This window comes from Argiope bruennichi, chromosome 2 (assembly GCF_947563725.1).
Source record: "Argiope bruennichi chromosome 2, qqArgBrue1.1, whole genome shotgun sequence".
In the NCBI taxonomy this organism is placed as follows: Eukaryota; Metazoa; Arthropoda; class Arachnida; order Araneae; family Araneidae; genus Argiope; species Argiope bruennichi.
Window position 1 is genome coordinate 21,732,462 of NC_079152.1, and position 20,471 is coordinate 21,752,932.

At 27.4% G+C, this 20,471-nt stretch overlaps 1 protein-coding gene across 2 annotated transcripts in view; it reads right to left on the bottom strand.

The window, feature by feature from the left end:
- The window catches only part of LOC129958918 (tetratricopeptide repeat protein 39B-like), a 39,806-nt gene that overhangs the window by 7,875 nt on the left and 11,460 nt on the right, over positions 1–20,471 (bottom strand). The window contains exons 2-12 of one of the 2 annotated variants that reach the window (XM_056071662.1): positions 14,318–14,399; positions 9,319–9,350; positions 8,136–8,240; positions 6,844–6,919; positions 6,367–6,487; positions 5,726–5,858; positions 4,539–4,638; positions 4,170–4,235; positions 1,241–1,352; positions 746–813; positions 409–468 (exon numbers count right to left, since the gene is read on the bottom strand). In XM_056071662.1, the coding sequence (XP_055927637.1) occupies positions 409–468; positions 746–813; positions 1,241–1,352; positions 4,170–4,235; positions 4,539–4,638; positions 5,726–5,858; positions 6,367–6,487; positions 6,844–6,919; positions 8,136–8,240; positions 9,319–9,350; positions 14,318–14,399 (955 nt within the window). Of the gene's footprint in view, positions 1–408; positions 469–745; positions 814–1,240; positions 1,353–4,169; positions 4,236–4,538; positions 4,639–5,725; positions 5,859–6,366; positions 6,488–6,843; positions 6,920–8,135; positions 8,241–9,318; positions 9,351–10,311; positions 10,448–14,317; positions 14,400–20,471 lie in introns of those variants that run through there. The other variant, XM_056071670.1, reaches the window with a different exon arrangement.

The window sequence follows — 20,471 nt, forward strand, 5'->3', positions numbered from 1 at the left end:
ATGCTTTTTTAAAACCGAAATTGACTTATAAGCTGTTAAAAAAATGGTTTTCAAAAAATGCAATTTCACTATTTTGACAGACAAATAATGAAGGTGAAATTAGCATTATTCTCAAATTGTTATGAGGAATATGCTTGGTATTTACAATTACAAGCCATACATAAATTGTCTATTTAAACTTCTGATTTCTGAATAAGTAACTATTTCCAAAGTGGATATGCCAATATTTTAAGAAAATTTGCATTTTATAAGAGCATTAATCATTTTACTGCAAAAAAAAAAAAAAATTGAAAGTTAAACATAAAAAAAAAAAATCTATCATTCCAAAGTATTTACAAATTATAATACAATTTTTTAAAGTAAATTTCAGAGTGAACATAAGGGAAAAAAGATTTAAAGGAGACTTACATCATCAATTTGTCCTCTCAATTGCTTTATACGGCCAGAAAGAAATATGAATAAAGCTGCCTATGGGAAGAGTCACAGATATTAAAAGTTATGCTTCATATAATTCAGTTATCCAAAACTAAGGATGAAAATCAATTAAAAATATATGTTTAAGTAATTGTTAAATAAACTATTTCACTTCATAACTCAACAGAAAAATAATGAGCTAAAAATGTAATTAGCAACATATAAATTTTAAACATTTTTAATTTACAGAAAGTTGAAATTAAAGAATTCAAAAATAGCAGTAATTTTAGCTTTATATAAAGTTTAAGCTTATAAAAGAAGAACATCTTACTTCTGGATATCTCACAAGCATATCATTAACAATTGCTTCCGAAGCATCAATATCTCCATCTCCACAACCTTGAGAAATAAAAAAAGAAAACTAAATAATTACAGTAAAATTTCTTAAAACTGATATTCAGTAACAACGTTTATATATATATATATTATATATATTTTATATAGCTGGCATGCAAAATAACATTCTAAAATTTACTTTACTATTGTTAAATCATAAAGATAATAGGAAAATAAATTTATATTTCACTTTAAAACAAATTTATTTTGCATATTAAGGAATTATTTAAAGAAAAAAATATCTATCATATCTATAATAAGTCACTGCTGAATACAATATTATGGCATTTCCAAAAGATGCAATTCACAGAATTTAAAAGAAAAATTACAACAGAAGTCACGGAAAATACCAGCATCCTTTTCAAGAGCCTGTTAATCAAACATACTTTTAAATATAAAGAAGAAGAAAAAAACAAAAAAATATACTTACCAAAAATATATGTGACAAGAGTGTGGAATGTTACCAAGATGAGGGCACAAAGGGGTGAACGTAAGCTTTCTTTCATAGCATAACCATCATCAAGCTCCTTTAGACCCAATTGCTAAAAATACATTAAAAAATAGTAAGGGTTATTTTTTAATTTAAAAAATGCACTTATATAGACAATTATAAGCCCTTGATATGACTATCAAACTTCAAATTTTAAATTAAACTTATAGTATTTATTTTCAGTACAAAAAACTTTTCAATAATTAGTATTTATGAATCCCACTCAGTCCCAAAAACATAGAATACAATACAATTTACCATAAAAATAAGAATGGGGTGGAATTTTTTTCATTTTTTTTTCTGCATAATTATAAACACTAGATGAAACGCAAATTAAAGTTTATTAGGGAAAACAACAAGTGCTGAATTTGTTTACTAAAACAAAAAAATAGGGTATCCCATAATTATAAACAATATTTGTTTTATGGATTTTATTTAAGGTTTAGGAACATAATTACAAATATTAATATTCAATCATCTTTCCATTATCTTTAATCACTTCAAATACATGATTTTCTATTGAAAGTACCAAGTCTTGCCTTATTTCTTGAGACAATTCATATCACGCTTATTTATTGCTGCTTCAAGGTTCTTGGTATATAAAATATTTTTTTAATATATTGTATATTGCATCAACTTTCCTATACATTTTATACTAAATGTCCTCCATTTGGTTTAAAACCAGATAAAGTAACGGCCAGTTCATGACATTGATATTAATCATGTTGAATCATATATTTGTCGAGTTAGATACATGAAGAGGCACCCTCTTTTGTTAAATTAAAAAGTTTGGTTCTCCCAACAAATTATACTATGGAATAAAATGGCCCTGTAATATTTGCTGATAGTCCTGGGAGTTCATATTTTTGTAACAAATTGCCAAACATGTTAGCCCATTAAACCTAACACCAACCAAAGTCAATACAAATCTTCCACTTTGATGTCTCCAAAAGAAACGTTTTGGTTCGCTTCTTCAGTCATACCAATAAAATTTATAACCATTTGGCCATCTAGTTATCATTTTTTCTCATCACTAAATATTGTTGACAGCCATTTAGTTTTGTGGTGTACTTTTAAGCATGGTTTCTTCAACATTTTCTTGAAAGTTATTCGTTCATATTCCAGTAGTCTTTTGTGAATGCTTTTTTTTCCTGAATTCCAAATTTGCAAGCAATTTGTTGCAGGGACATTTTTTTTCAGATGCAAGATGCTAGATTTTTTTTTTTTTTTTTTCTGCATACAGATGTTATTTTTTGCCGGTCAGATCCTTTTTTTACTAGCCACTTGTCATGCAAAATTCTGTAAACATTTTAAAAAGATATTTTCAAAATCTAGATAGATCCTTTGGATGATTAATTTTAAGTTTTAAATCCAAAACTTTCATGATATGATTTTCTCTTTCAAAATCTCTTAACCTCTAAGCATTTTGTTGAATTTATAAAAGCCTCAATTTGTTAGTAAATAAAAAAACTGAAAAATTACTCAAAACCAATAAAAGTAAGAAAATCAAACAATAAATACTTTTAAGAAATATAAATAAATAATCACCTGCTGATAAAAATATATAATTAATAGTATTTTTTAATAAAGTCGGATGATGTCTATAGTTACAAAACAGACGACTTTTAATATTTTTAAATTTTTTGTCTTACTTATTTCTCAAGGTTTATTATAATAAAAACCAAATAAATCAATTAAAAAATATATCTGAATCCTTTCTGAAAGTACATGAAAGGTATTTTAGTCTCAATATCACTTTTTAGAATATCATTTTTGATTTGTCTATATTTTGGGGAAAGTGTGTATATGTTATAACTTCTAAACATCACAAGATTAAAAATTTATTTTTTTAGTTGCTTCATTATAAATTTGAGACTTGTTTCATTATTTAAAACAATTGTTTTTCATAAAATAAACACCATAAATCCTTAAAGTAAACCTATATAACTATGCAACTTAATTCTTAAAATTATAGCATGATTGACAATAGTTAAGAATTAAAGTCACAATTATTTATAATAAATTATTAAAAACTATATTCATTTCTTTTTCAAAATTTCATGCGACATTTACAACATTTATAATTTATTTTCGTCAATTTTGATCTCAAAAATTTCTATTCCAGAATCACATAAAATCAAACATCTACATTTTACATTTGTGCAAAATCATCATAAATGATATGCATAAAATGCTGCTCATTTTTTCAAATGACTGAAGAAAATGTTCATTTTATTTTTCAATTGATTACCTCATCGCAAACAATCTTAGAGATTATTTGTAGAAACAGAAGTGAAAAATTACAGAACAATATCCAACTCATTATATTAAAAAAGAACATTTATTACAAGTATCAGCATGATTAAGCATTTTCGAAACCCAAGAAGTGCAACGAAAGTATTGCACACACAGTTAAAATAATGATTCCTGTAGTAGTAGTTGTATTTCATAGAGCAGATGCAAGCTAGTTTGAATGATATTTTAGAAATCAGTCTTTGAGAATCTTGAAATCATATTACATTTTTTTTTAAAATGATCAATATACTGCATGGTGTGTATATGATAAAATCTGAGATAAATTTGCATTATGCAATGCTCTATAAGTAAAAATATATGCTTATGAGTAGTAAAATATATTCAAGCACTATTTATTGTTTGAATATACACTGCTATTCAAATAATGACTAGGAATTCAGTATGAAATTTTTTACATCAAAATGAAAATAAATTAATATTTAGTAGCAATGAATATTTAAAAAAGATGTATAAACCTGAAGTTATTAAATGATAATAATCGTTGCATATATACATGGGTAATAAGGATCAATTCTCTTAAAAAATAAAGCATTGAAAATATAAGTATACTTACTCGATTGCCAGAAAATCCTATGAATTCTAAGAGTTTCAAAACTCTTGAAGGAAGTTGGGACAGCATCTAAATAGAATTTAAAAATACTTATATCTTGCATTAACAACCACACTGATTTAAAATTAGTCTATTTATATAAACTTTTAGGCCATTATTAGAACATCTGGCATTTTAATGACAGCAGTAGGATTACCAATTCACTAATCTTGCATACTTAGATAGCTTATTAATTGAGAACTACAGGCTTTCCTATTAAATAAATATGGAAATAAAACAATAAAGTACACACAATGAAATAAAATATATTTTATTAATTTGATTTCAATATTGTACTTCAATTAAGTAAAGTGTAAAAGCAATATGTTTTACCAAATTAAAAGTGCCAACACCCATACGCACACCACTCTCAAAGTGTTTTTTACGGAGCTCATTACTCCAACGTCTGGTTTCCAATATGTGCATACATTCCCTGTAATTAAAAAAATTATTATGTATTAAAAAATTAATTTATTTTATGAAAAACTAATAATAATATAATAGCAAAAACAATCCATATCTATTTAATATCAGATTTTTTTAAAAACATAATTTGAGTATAATATTTAGAAAAATTGGCTTTTAAAACTGACTTTCTATTTTACATTTTGTTCTAAAATATATTTCATAATTACCACAATATCTTTGAGAATATTATGACTTTGAGAATTAAATGAACAATATGTTCTTCCAATTTGTATTTTTAGTTGACATTAGGCCAAATCGATGATTAAAGTGGTGAATTGCTTTATTCATGCACAGCACAAATACATAAAAAATAATAAAAAGTAAAAAAATAAAACCTTCTTATTCCCATAAATATTCTCATCTTATGAAAATGTATCAACAGAAACTACAGAGCATTATATTTAAATATATCATCAAAAACCTTGTGCACATCATTTTTTTTTTGATCATGTATTATATTTAAAAAATATCTATTACTTATTTATTCTTAAATAATAATAAAGGATAAATTCAATCGATTCTATAAAGTTTGAACAAAAAAATGGCACTCCACACTTTTCTTATGAAAACATCTATTAATCAATATTTTTGTAGTAACAGATAATCACCTATTAGTGACTGCTATCACTTATTGCTGACCACTTAAATGGAAATTATGATCTATTGTTAAAAAAATTTGTTATGAATAATGATCAGGACTCTCTAAAAGTGAATGATCTGGTTTTACCTTCTTTCATAGAAACACACACACACACACACACACACAAAAAAAAAAAAAAAAAAAAAAAATGCCTTCAGAGATAACAGAATCAAGCAAATAGAAGAAAAATTAACAACAGCTGTTGGATATATATTTAAATCTTACAGTTCCGTTGATATAATTTAATTGAAAATAAAATGCCTATCAGTATATTAGCCTTTATTGTTTCTTTGAGAGATTCAATTTCAGAAATAAATGTTAAGTAACAGCTATGATAAATTTGAGAAATAAAAAATATTAAAAAAAACAATTGCTATGAAAATAATATTTTTCATATTTATTAATGACATACTTGTATGAATGGTAGCATGTTCTGATCCTGAGACTACCTCTAACGAAATTTACCAAGCTTTGATCTTCAACAAAAGTTAGAACTGCAGTCAACAACAAGCATTCAGCATAGCATAATTCAGCATGAACTTCCTCTATAAAACATTTTGAAACAAGAAAACACTGTATGAATAATAAAAATGAATATCTATAACAAAATTTAACTCATGAAATTTTATATGACAAATTTAAAGAGAACAATATTTAAACATATGTTAATCTTTGAAATTTCATACTCCTCCTTCAAGCATCAAATTATGATATTTGTAAATTTACCACCATGATTATGTCATTCACAGACTCTTATTTAATATGAAAATTTAATTTAATCCATTAATATCTCAAGTCTTCTGGATTCTTAATTGCATATGTACAACATACGATTTCCAAGACCAACAGGTTTATCTTATTATAGTCTGTGTATTTTCTGTAGGCGGTTAAAAGTCACATTTTCTACCTCGTTATTGATTGTCTGGTACAAGTAATACGGTAGAAAATGTGACCTTGAATCGCCTACAGAAAATACACAGACTATAGATAGTAGAGAAAAGTTACACAATAAAGAGGTGAAATGAAAAGTTTCATGGAAGAAAATATCAATACCTTCAGTATACAAGTTGTAATCTGGTCTTCTAATAACCCTTGATACTGTGTGTTTCTTACGTTTCCTTTGGCAAACATCCACAGCTTGTTTTAAAGCTTCAGCGGCTTTTTCTATTTCCTTCTGTAGAAATATAAAAGCATACTTGTGTTAAAATTTACTCCTAGATATAATTTTTAAGAATAAAACATATTTTCTTTTTTTTTATGCACTGAAAAATATTGAAAAATTATATATTATGAAAAGAAAGATTATAAAATTATATATTATGAAAGGATATGTTATAAAATTATATATTATGAAAGGATATGTTATAAAATTATATATTATGAAAGGATATGTTATAAAATTATATAGAATGAAAGGATATGTTATAAAATTATATAGAATGAAAGGATATGTTATAAAATTATATAGAATGAAAGGATATGTTATAAAATTAAATATAATGAACAGGTTTAAATTATAAGACCACTTACACTTTCCATGGTCAGCAAAGCCTGCATGAAAAGCATTGTACCTTTTCCTAATGCATGATAAGAACTGATATGTGACCTAGAAAAAAAAATTCTATATCTTATCTAGAAGATAATCTGCTTCAGATCATAATGCAGCCTTTTAACTTATAAAAGTTAGAGAGATCTAAGTCATTGAATATATATATATATATGCCATGATGACATCAAGTGAAAGTAGAAAAATATGAATTTATACAAAAAAGCACAAAAATAAATTAAAAAGAAGAAAATAATATAGTCTGTTCTCATTTTACTAACATTTCTTTTTATATTTTAATTAGAATTTGACTAGCATTTTGATGCAAAGAGATACTACAATCGGAAGTATATATTCATCAGTTGGTAATTGATTAAAAGTTAAATAATTTTTTAGATTATGGAATAGGCAAAATTTTCAAAACATCTAAATCAAAGAGGTATCTTGATAAAGAAATAGGAAACTACTTTCACTCTTTTCCAGTAATTTCAGATAAGACCTGACTCTCTGGTAACATTTTGGGAGATTAGCTTTTTTCCCCCCTTTCTACAATCAAATCTACTTTTTACAAAAATGCAATAGGACAAGAGAATAAAATTATCATAAGGAGGCTAATTTTAATTTTTTATTATTTCCACATTCAAATATAGAGCAGAAAATAGAGCTAGAATTCCAGCATTTGTATAAACTCATACATACAGGACAAAAAAATTTGTTGATATAAATTATATATATATTACAAGTAATAAATGTTAATAAATGATAAAAGTCCATTTAAAACTATAAAAGTAAATGATGAACTAAACATGTAAAGAAAGGGGGGTATCTTTGGAAACACCTTGAAGCTGGGTTCTTCCACATGACAATATATATTAAGCATTTTTTTTTTTTTTATGTAATAGGGAGTGACTGCACTTTAATTTATTTAATAGGCAGTAACTGCAATTTATTTAATAGAGAGTAACTGCACATTACATTTGATCTAAGAATACAATTTATTAAAAAAAATCTACAAGAGAATAATTTGTCTATCTAATTATTTATTATTGTCTTGAATTTGTATTAGTTAATTGCATCAAAACTAAACTTGCCAGTCTGGTATTGTGAAGAGGAGATTAAAGTTAAGTGAGAATAAAAAATAAAATTATGATATGAACAGACAGTAAGAAATGTTTTACATAAACCGAATAAAAAGTAGTATTTAAAAAAAAATCCTTATAAAAAATGTTTAAAAGAAACATTTGGAATATTCCAGAAAATAAAATTGAATCTTTACCATGGTACTAAACTATCAAGTGCAGCAGCAAATTTGTTCTGTAAAAATAAGTCTAAAGATAGCTTAGCTTCTTTGATAGATTCATCCAAACTGGGGAGTCCATCACTAAAAATAAAAAATAACTGCTTATAAAAAATATCACAAGTTAATAAAATAATTTACATAATATAAACAAGAGTATTATGAACCCATATCAAGTATCATTACTATAGAATGAAAATTTCTCAGAATTTTAGATCTCTTAAGATATTGCAATCACTTACATGTATGCATACAATTTTTTTTTTAAAAAAAACAATTTCAGTGATGTTAAAAAGCATACCTTTAAATCAGATAAAAATTAATTTGTTTCGTTACATAATTTTATAAAGTAACTTATATTTTTGGTTTTCAATTTAAAAAAATAGTTTTAAAGCTAAGCTGACTAAATTTTGGAAATGCTGTATTCTGTAGTCACTAAGAACTAAATCATTAATTTGATCAATATACAGTTTAATGTACATGTGGCTTTTCATTTATTACTTCAAGCATTTTATTATAACTTCAAATATGAATATTAAAACATGTTGAAGAGATAGAACTGTAATCAAGAAGTAAATAATTTATGAAATGTAAATAATTTGAAAAATTGTCCAGCTATTTAACAAATTGCAATCAAAATTTACAACAAATTTTTAAGTTATAAGGTTTTGAAAGGATTTTCTGGGTCAAAAATTTCACATAAGCATTTGCTTAATATAATTAATATTTCACAGAATTTAGATTATAAATATTATATTTATATAATAATCTCCAGATTCCTAATTCCTTTTTAATTACATATTATTTTTTTAAAAAAAAAAGAAAAAAAATGAGGCTGTATTTCATGAATTCAAAAACTCTAGAAATAAAAAATAATACAAACTTCTTGCCAAATTTTACCTAAATGACTCTAGTATAAAAATAACAGCAAAAAAAAAAAAAATTATAACTAATACATCATTAACTAATGTAGAAAATAATGAAAAACAATTTTTAAAATATTTTAAAAAGATTTTAATTTAAAATTTAAGGATACATACTGTAAAAACAAGTTTTCCTCTTTTTAAGTAGATTGATTGGCATACAGAAACGAAACAAGATTTTTAATTTTACTCATTTACATTCATTTCACAGATTCACATAAAATAAAAATATTACTTACATATGCAATCCATCCAATGCATCTTCAAAAGGCTGAAAAAGATCAGTTTTTTAACATAAAAATTAAACAGTCAATTTTTTTATCAATAGTTTTAAGAATAAAATAAATATAATAAAAATTATTCAAAAATATACATTTCAATGATTGCTTAATTTTTCAATGAAAATAATGAATCATTATCTGCAAAACAGCATATAAAATCTTAATAACAGATTTTTGCTGTAAATTCCAATAGGAAATGGAATAATGTTTTAACTATCAATATCCAAAGTATTATTTTCTATTATTTATTATCCAAAGTATTATTTTCTATTTTCTATTCAAAAAGTATTATTTTCTATTCTAAAAACATATAAATAATATTTAGAATATTCAAAACATTCCTAGAATGTTTGAAAAGTTCAAATAATGTTATTTATATTTATTTTTTAGAAATATTTTTTATTCTTTATATAATAACCATTTTAAGATAAAAACATTTAAGCAGAAATTATACAAAACCAACTGCTATCTCATGTTTATACGAAATTTCCGATTCTGCACTTTTTTTAGTCTTCAAAAATAATATAATACAAAAGTATTAAACAGAAGATTTTTTTTTTAAATTTTGTCTAGAAAACTATGCAGTCTTCTTGTTTGTCAACAATTTTTTTTAAATAATATACATAACACTTAATACTTTGATGTATTGCCATATTTCCATTCGATGACATTTTAATGTATGCATCATAAAATTATTGAAATATAACACAATATCTTAGTAAAAATATCATTCATTTACGATTGCTTCATAAAGTTACTACAAAGGAATTCAATGAAAAAAAAAATTCAGGGTACAGTATCCAAAACTGAGCCCCATTAATCACGAAAACAGATGTTCGTTAAAAAAAGAAAAATAGATAAAATCGATATTTTTCTACAAAAATTTAAACAAAATCATAATACTATTTGAAATATTTTAATATTTCCAACATTTTCATCGCTCTACAATACCTCGTCTTCACTATCGCTTCCAGCCATTTCACTTATTTTCCGAAATTCAGTAACAAAACATATTTTTCAGAGGTGACATAACGGTAACACAGACATTCTATAGTACAGGCTGGAAACCGAAAACAAACAGACATAAATATCCGTAGGCAAGGTTGCAGTTAAAGTAGATATTAAAATCGGATTACAATCGTACTCGATCAGCGAAACGAGGAAGTTTTATGTTCTCTCTCTATTAGAGATGCATATCTCTATATATTCCCTCTTTCTCTACTTGTGATTAAAATGTATATTGCGAAAGCATTTTCCTTTATCTCTAAAGGACAAACAATACATGGCAATCATGTTACAGGATAGGATGCTAAATAGTGAATATTTGTCCTGTTGAGAAACAGTGCCTTGTTTTGCGGATGGTTTAAGGTGCAACAACAATTGCAGTAAAACTGAAATGGAGTAAAATGTTATTATTGGCTTAAATGAACATGCGTAATTATTATTAAGTATGTTCTTCTTATTAGTATTGGCGTAAAATAGTCATAAATCCAATTTATAATATTTAAATAATTAAGAAGAAACTTTTGCTTTGAATTACTAGTGGCGTAACAGCGAGGGAAAAAGGGTATACATGCCTCAGTTTTTATTCTTAAGGGACGCCATGAGAACACGAAATTAATGCACTTAGATTGCTTTTGTAAACAGAAATATAATGAGAGTGCTGCGAATTGGAATGAGCGAGGATAGAACCTGGGACATTGTGGTTCGCAGCCGAGTAACAAGACTACAAGACAAAAGCAATTGCCTGTGCTTCGTAGCTGCTAACTGGCTTATAAGCTCTTCAAGAGGAAGGGGAAAAAATAACAACATGCCCTGGACGCAACCTACTTTCGCTAGGCCACTATCTTTACGTGTTTCTTGCAATCAGATGTTCGTAATTTGCTCATCTAAATGACAGAGTATTCATCATTTCTTTATCTGAATTGCCATGTGTAATTAAAAATTTAGCTTCTATAGAAAATTCTGTAATATGGGTAGAATGATAATTCATTTAATTTGTGGAGCGTGGTTGTATGTTTGATGAGAAAGCAACCAGATTGCTCTTTATATATGTATATCATATCTTAGCTCACGTGAAAATCTTGCTTTAAAATCACAGTGACAGAATTCTTCAAATATCATAAGATGAAGCAGGAATTAATTTCCTACCAACGGGAAGTGATGTTGAAAAGAATGTTTTCTAACTAAAAATCCGTGCCTTATCTTGAAAATGACAATAAGAACTTTAGAGCTAATTAATTGGTGATCTTCATAAACTGATAACAACACTTAAGAACAGGAATCGTGACAGATTTCCATTACGATATTTTTTAAAAACCATGACATTCTTGATTTAAAAATAGCAATATTACCAAAAACAATTGCTATTTTTAACATGGTTTCGCATCAGAAATCAAATACAAGATATCCATCATAGCTTTTCTGCAAAACAGAAGATTATATTTTTAATTAAAAGAAAGAACCAATTATAGAATCAGTTCAGTAGCCATGTTAGATGGCAAAAAAACTTAATTTTCAATTGTTAATTGATATTAGAAAATAAAGAAAATTGGGCAAAATTAATTTTTAAATTTCAAATTAAATATAAATTATGCTTTAAAACATAATGCATCGAAAAATTTCTCAAAGATAAATTTCATGGAAGGAATATATATATATATATATAAGTAACCAAGAATATAAGCATTATGAAATTAAAACCTATTATAGAAACAATCTAAAATTAAAATTATTTCGGAAAAGAAACCAAATTATTTCGAAAACGAAACTAATTTCGGAATCAAACTAAAAATTTAAAAAAGTGAAAAATAGAAAAAGCATCATTGCATTTAGAGAGCGCCAATGCATCTACTACTGAAACACATATGAATCTAGACAATTAGTAATAAAAACCAAGTTAAAAGGAAAAATAGAATCAAAGTTAAATCAAATAAATTGAGAATCCGGCCTGAAAACTTTCTCAATTATCACTCTCAAGCAGGGATTCAAAATAAGGGATATTTTTCTTTGAGGAATCAGACTTTTGTCTAACAGTATTGACCCCTCGTGACCCGAAAATCCCCTGAAATTAAGGCCTAAGAGATACACCATTTTTACAGAAAAGACACAAAACAATAAATTAAAAGAATACAACCACTAATTAGCAAAGAAAAAAAACATAACACAAAATAAACTATATAATAACTCTCATAACCAATTATGAAATCAAAAAGGAAAAAACGTACAATCAGCAGATAAAATTTTTTTATAAAAGATGTCCCTTGTTCATTCTTGTTTCCCGCGCCCTAAATTTTTTCTGCTAACGCCATTCAAGGTAAAAATAATTGGAGGATCTCAGCGCCATCTATTGAGTTAGTTAATATGTAACGGAAAGTCTATTTTCATTTTAGGCAAATGATTAATCCCAAATCATCTCTTTTTTTATTAAAATATTAATATTCCAGTAGTCTCTGGAAAATTCATTATTAATTAAATTTTTAATGAGTTTATTTGTTGCTTCAATATAGGAAATTTTAATCCTGTTGAATTGTGTGAAAATTATTTTTTTGAAAATTTTATTGTTTAGATTAGAATGATAATTACAAAGTTTTACTATTTTAAAGTTGAATTCATCCCTTTTATCGTTGGAGGGTGAAGAAATGAAAATTTTATTGTTTAGATTAGAATGATAATCACAAAGTTTTACTATTTTAAAGTTGAATTCATCCCTTTTATCGTTGATACCAACTATTGTTTTATCATTAGCAATTTCGATTTTTAAATCCAGAAAAGAAGCTTCAAGTTTATTTTTATTTGTTTCTGTTAGAATTAAATCTTTTGGATAGCAATTAGTCACAATATTGGTATTATCTAAGTTTATCAAAACTAAGTTATCAATATACCTCCAACCGTTTATTAAATTATGCTTAATTATTTTTTTTCTCATAGTAATGTAGGAAAATATTGGCTAAAGCACTTGAGAAAGCTGTTCCCATTGGAAAGCCCTTTACTTGTTTATAAAAATTAATTCCATTAAAAACGGAATTTTCGGTAATATTAAAATGATATAATTCTAGCCAATTATTTTTAGTAATAACATCTTCATTTAAATATTCGTCATATATAAAAGTACAGACATTTATTAATTCTTCATGAGGCAGATTGGTGTATAAATTTTCGAAATCATATGTGTAAAGTTTAATGATGTTGTTATCTTTAAGAAAATCCAAAACTTTTTTGTCTCTATTAATTATAAAGTTATCTTCATCTTTGATTTTGTCCAGGATAATTTTGAAGCATTTAAAGAAATGTTTTCCCGTATAGTAATTATAACTGCCAGTGCTACAAGTCACGAATCTGAATTTTAATGGGTTTTTTTTATGAAATTTAACTGTTGGGAACAAATAAGGATAGCTTAGAGAGCAAGTCCTAATTTTGGTTTTTTACAAAAGCTAGCATTCTTTTATCTAATTCTTTTCCCCGTATTTAAAATATATGGTGCATTAGAGTTATATTCATTAATTAATAGTTCTTTATAATAATATTTACAAATTAAACAGAAATTATTTGCTGATTTATCTATTACTGTAATATATTTTTCTTTTAAAGTTTTTATTTCTTTTTTTAATGTTTTGTTAAAAAAATCCCGTGTTTTTTAGATTTGTCAATATCTGTATTCATTTTTGTTTTAATTTTTTTCTCTAAAATTCTCACTTTTCTTTCTCCGAAACCTTCCGCAGGCCAATGGTATTTTCTAGATAATTTTGCAATAAAAATATCCAAATCTTTTCCAATAGAAATTGAGATTTCATTATGGTTTATTTTTTCTCTTAATCTAAATTTAATTCCTCTTTCCATTAACTCTCTTAAAGAGCTGGATTTAATAATTTTTAAATTACCTGTAATAATATGACCTTTATCCACATCTATAATATATATATATATATATTTGTCAATGAAAAAGATGGAAACTTACGTTGTGGCAATTCCTGTTTATCTTATCTGCTTCCTTTTGTGATTTCTTGCTGTCACTTTTAGTCAGTTTTGAAATCTTGACCCTAAAGAAGAAATGTAGATTAAAAACTGATAACCATTTTTTAATAGTTAAAATAGTTTCATATAAGAATAAATTGCATCCCGGACGTTACTTGCATTTTATAGTAGTAGTTTCAGTGCATTTCGTAGTTTCAATGAGGAGATTATATAAATATCAAAAATTAATTTTCAATTAGTAATTTTTTTCATTCTTTATTTATTTTTTTTTCGAGAATTTAATGGTTACACGATAATTTCGAATCCAAAATCAGAAGAAAACTTTATTTGCCACTGCCGTAAATAAATTCTAATTACTTTGGACAAGATTTCCTTCGAAGTAAATATTAAATGTTGCTCATTTTATATTCTTTAATAATTTCACTGTTTTAAAACAATAACAATTTAATTTGAAACTGCTGTTAAGCGTTGTCAATATAATTAGGACATTTTCTTAAGAGTTCAAAACGAAGTCGAATAATTATCCTTGATTGGAGTGTATACGGTTGCATCATTCAAAAAAAAATGTGTGGTGGAAAGGATGTTAAATATTAGAGGAAAAACTGATTTTAACTCTTTTTAAAAATTATTCGTTGAAAACTAAATTTACATATTTATTATTATTATTTTAAAAACCTCCAAAATTGTACTTATTTTTTACCAATCTATATATCTTTTGAACTTGTTTATTTCACATTGCGCTAACATTAGATACGCGTTTTAAAAGATATAATATTACAAACGTCAATACTTTCTCGCATACGAAATATATAGATAAAAAATACTGCAATTTCGAAAAATTCGACCATTTGCTTTTGATGAATCTTCACATTTTAGATATTCTTAAGTCCGAAAAAGACAGTTTTATAATCATTTTTGTCTGCCTGTGAACACGATAATCCAAGATTTCTTTGAGCTAGATGAATGAAATTTGTTATTTATTTTTCACATTCAATTTGGAGGTTTCTATCAACTTCCGAATGGAATCTCTCCACAGGAAGATTAAATGTCTGTCCGAGCACAAGTGTATACAATAATTACAAAACGTATATAGCTGATGAATTCTACTATCATTAAGATCGTAGATCCGTATCGGATTTTGATTTAAATCCATCAATAGACTAACCATCTACAGATCTACATATTTCTTTGCATATAAACGTGCTAATTAAAAAACGCACTGATTTTGATAAATGAAATTTGGTACTGTGTGTCCACCGCGAGAACACTTCCAGACAAATGTCTATGTTTAAGAGGTTGCTAAAGAAACATGTTACTTCGGAAGAGTTCATTTGGCATATGTAGATATTCATTCTTCTTACATTGGCTCGTTTAGCGCCAAATTGGCGATAGTTCGTATTATTACATTTAATCTTAGAAAACAAATTCAAAAAACAATTCACTAAGCTGAAAATCATTTGAATACTCGGAATATTGAAAATATCTGATATTCTTGTCATATATTTGCAAAGAACAATGCAAATCAAATAGAAAAACTGAATAATTATTTGTATGTTTAACGATTGCACAAGAAAAAAATAATTATTAAGAAATCTACAGTAGAATCATGCATGACAAAAAAAATTGTCTTTATTCCATTTGTTTTAAATGTATGTATGTAATTAATTTCACATTCTCCGGAGTAAATACGAGATAATCTGTCTAATTTAACATTAAAACATTAATATAAATAATCGTATTTATTTCATAATTTTTATAAAAAGTTGTTTATATTCTTATGTAAAGTAAAATGTTCGTTGCTAAATAGGTTTGAAACTTTTCGAAACTTATATTTATTGATTTTTTAAAGAATATACTATTTTACGAAACAAAGTTATATTAACATGCAGTTACTGTTAACCAAAGAAGTGGTTAATAAAATATAAAAGAAGTAAGTCAAGCGAATATAAAGACACATGCAACTATGACTAAACAAGCAACAGCTTTTTTTATCGCTTCAAATTGACTCTATGAAAAAATATATATATATATAACCTCCAGAATTCCGTCCGATTCCTCCTATTCGAAATGGATATTCCCTACAGAAATCTGTTTGTATAACGCCCGCCGTAAACATGGACATTTGTCTGGAAGGGGTTTCGTGATGGACACACTGTTTATGGTGTTATTACTAAAATTGTAGTTTATTGTCAAATTTTCGTTACAATCTTTCAAAAAAAGAAGGCGTCTAAAATGTATTCTTAATGTTCTTTATTATACTGCGAAGTACATATTGAGATCTGAAAATAAAAGTCTGCTCGCTCGTGGCCTTCATGGCCTAACTCAAAGTCGACAATTTTTACGCAAAGGAGAAAGAAGAATTAGGTACTTTTCAGGGAGTGTGCGAGAAAGTTTCGAAGAGACTACACCCGCCTGCTTTTCTTTGGAATGGAATCCATTAATATGACAGGACTGTGACTTAGTAAACATAAATGCAGATGCCATTTGACTTCACAATATCTTCACTTGAAGGAGAATGCGCAATGGGCCCTGTATAAAAGTGGTGCTGTGCACATGGTGATGGCATGAATCATGTGAATAAATAGACTTTATTCAACCATTTTGCGTCATTTTTTGTCTTAATAAAGGTTTTTGAGGCGCAATCAATTCAGATGACATCAGAGCTTCATTACAAACTTGATAGTCCATGTAATTTAATTGCAATTTATCTTACATTTTGTTGTGATATTCTTTTTTTCACCAGCAATATGACCGTTATAGGCAAAAAGAAAAAAAAAGAACATAATGGAGCATATCATATGAGTTGTAATGGACTCGGCCCATTTAAAATTATGCTTGTTCACTATGAGCAACGTACATTTCAACCATTCATGAAAAACAAATTCAGATATTTCGGATTGTTGTCCTTTCAGAAAATGATAGATTTGTATTAGCTATCGGTTGAAATCGTCAAAGAATAGATTGTTTATCTATACCTTCGGTCGCAAGTGAAAACAATAACCTAAAAGAAAAAAATATTTATTTAGTTGAATACTAAATGGGTGAAAATTGACATATGTTTTTTTTTCAAAAGATTCATTAATGCTTATCGGATTTTGGACCAAATACGTCAATGGGTGACTTGTTGGTTGGTCGATCGATCTATTTGTGCTTAAGTGAACATCGTATTTCAAGAGCACAATGAGCTGTGTAAGCGGAATTAACTGTCTATGTAAGCGGAATTAGCGGAAACTTTATCGATTATAAATGCTTATTCGATTCTCTTTAGCATACAATGGAAACCCAATTGAAGAGACACCAAAATGTGCAACTTCTGGTGTGCAGATCACATTGTACACTATTGGTGAAAACTGAGTGAAAAACTTATCCTCCGAATGATTCTTATAAAAAAGGTTTCACAGCAAATAAAAACTATAATAAATCCTATTTTGATAGCAGAACAAAGATTTACAGTTAGTTTAGATATATTAACGTCCCGTTTTAAAGCAGAGCTATTTCGGTCGTACCTCGTAATTTTGAACCACGGTCAGATGACGAGGACGACATCTCAGTTGGCACCCGCTTCTCCAAACTTCCGTGCCACAGCAGCGGAAGGACATTTGACCCCAACGGAAATAACGTGCACCAGACCCGCTCACACAACTTCAAACCCTCCGGTTCCGAAGTCAAGACCTTACCACCAGGCCACTGCGGTCAAACATTGGCAGTTATTGTAATTTTGTTGCACACCTTTTTAACCACTTGCGATGGCAAGAAATTCACAGGTGTGCGTGCCAAAAGTAGTCCACTGTAATTCATAGCGAGTCCATATAAAGCATCTGAAATCTTATCGAAATCGGATAAAGATTTACTTTTTCTAAATGGATGAATTTTCGACCTAAGATTGCACTCCTGTTAACTGTATTTCGGCAATCTCAGTCGACGGGCCGCCAAAATTATTTTTATTTTGTGGTAGTTGTTTATTTAAGTTTCGTCGTTGACGATTTTGTAACAAAAGTATCTCGATGTACGTACGTGGCATGTATTTCCACTGCAAGTGGTTAAAACTGAATGATGTGACCTAAAAGGTTTTTTGGGATGAGGAAAAAGCAAAATATTAGACTAGATCAACGAAATAAGTTTCAATATGAATCGGCGACACCGAATGTTTTTGCTTGCTTTCTAGTAGAAGTATAGTTCTTCTATTTCAAATCTTCTGTTGCAGCTTCAAAATTAACTAAGAGTTAATTTATTTTTTTTTTTGAACAACTTCTAAATTCAGAACTGTTATAAGCTCTATTCTCCTACTGAAGGCACCTCAGAAATGAGGACCAGAAACTTCCGGTATGGGGGTTGGTTCTCTTCACCCTGGTAGGTATAGAAATAGTGGAATTAGCCACTTGCTATCGATGACAGAATGTACATCCCACGGGAAAGGGTGTTCCGTGGCTGGTGATGGCCCGTAGGACTTAACCATAGTTCCCCCCAGTGTTGCTGTCGCGGCGATCTGATCATTCAAATTTTTCCGTGTGCCTTCGGGAAAGTTGGAGAAGCCAGTTAAAGTTAACTAAGTTATATAAATTATTACGGAAATTGCCCAATAGTTGTTCGTTAATGGAGTCTAATACCTTGGATAATGGAAATGACGCTTTATTCTTTAAAAAAACCGTGAAGTATAAGTAAAAAAAAAAAAGCGCAGAAGAGATGTAAATAAAAAACAATATTTTTATATACTAATATAAACAGAAAACAAATCGCTAATTGAATTATAGCATCAGCACAACAGCACTCGGCTTTACAGCTTACAATATGATCAGTACTCCCAAGAGGCTTCAGCCTCTCGAGTTTCTGTATATTTTTGCAACTGAACATGATACCACATAGATTTTCTAGAGGGTTCTACAGACCTCGGTTCCTAATAGAGAAAACCCTAATTCATGTATTTTCATTTTTATCCCAAATTCGTTACCAAATCAAGAAAGACCGCCAAGGTCGGGGGTCCTTGCCTTTCACCTATTCAACATACTTGTATGTCTCTCTTTCCAAAGATGAGACCAATTTGGTAGAAAAACATATTACAGATTCGTAGCAACATTAAAAAATTAGGAAGATAATTTTTCTCTGTCTCTCAGATTTTCTTCTGAGCAATTAGGCTCAGGTGCCATCCTTATCGTCTGACTGAGGTATAAAATTACGCTTTCCGTCCCCCTGACAACCTCATGTGTCTCCAAAACAGGATGAAACTATAGTTGAGTAAAGTGACGTCTTTCATGTGAGTTTTCAGTATGGTTTCAAGCATCTTGGAAAGTTGATTTTTATTATTTTTGCCTCTACCCTTCCTCAAAAACATATCATAAACACCTTAAAAATTGAGACAATAGAAAAATCTTGCTGAATAATGAGAAAAAAAATTTCAATTTCAGAAAATTTTTCATGAAAAATAAAATCACGAAAGCTATATAAAGGAATATTTTATGTATGCATACACAACTAGCAAATGAGCTTTCACCTTTAAGCTAACTAATATTTGCTATTTCATAAAAATTATTCTTACTTTAAGGATAAAAATTTTGTACATTTTTAAATTCTACTGATCTGAGTTGTGCAGAAAAGGTTTCTAATGTTTCCCTATAAATTTCTTTACTAGTATCGAAATTAGGCTTTAAAATTTGTTAAGGAACTTTTAATCTTAAATGTTATATTTGATAACCCGTATTTACAAGAAGTCAGGGAGGGTTTCACAAATTAGTAAAATAGGCTAAATTTAAATGCCCCAAAACTTTATTTAAAACTAGCTCAAGGCATCGAAATGTTTTATTTATCATTTTCAAAGTAATTTAATTTTGAATATTCAAATTAAAAGCAAGTAACGTTTAAAATTTGAAACGTTATTTTAATGACATTCCTCATTAATTACCTTTTAAAAGTTTTACATTAGGTTGATTTATAATTCTAAAATTCATTACTTTGTTGTTTGAAAATAATCTGACCTTATAATGGAAAAGAATTTAGATTATTTTAACATGTTTTACTTTTTTTTCACTTTCTCGTATATAAGTTATGGAGAAAAAATTGTAATCGTCAAAAAATTCGAACTCGAAGTTTTAATGAATCTTTACGTTTTAAACCAACCTGGGATTTAAAAAAACAAAACAAAA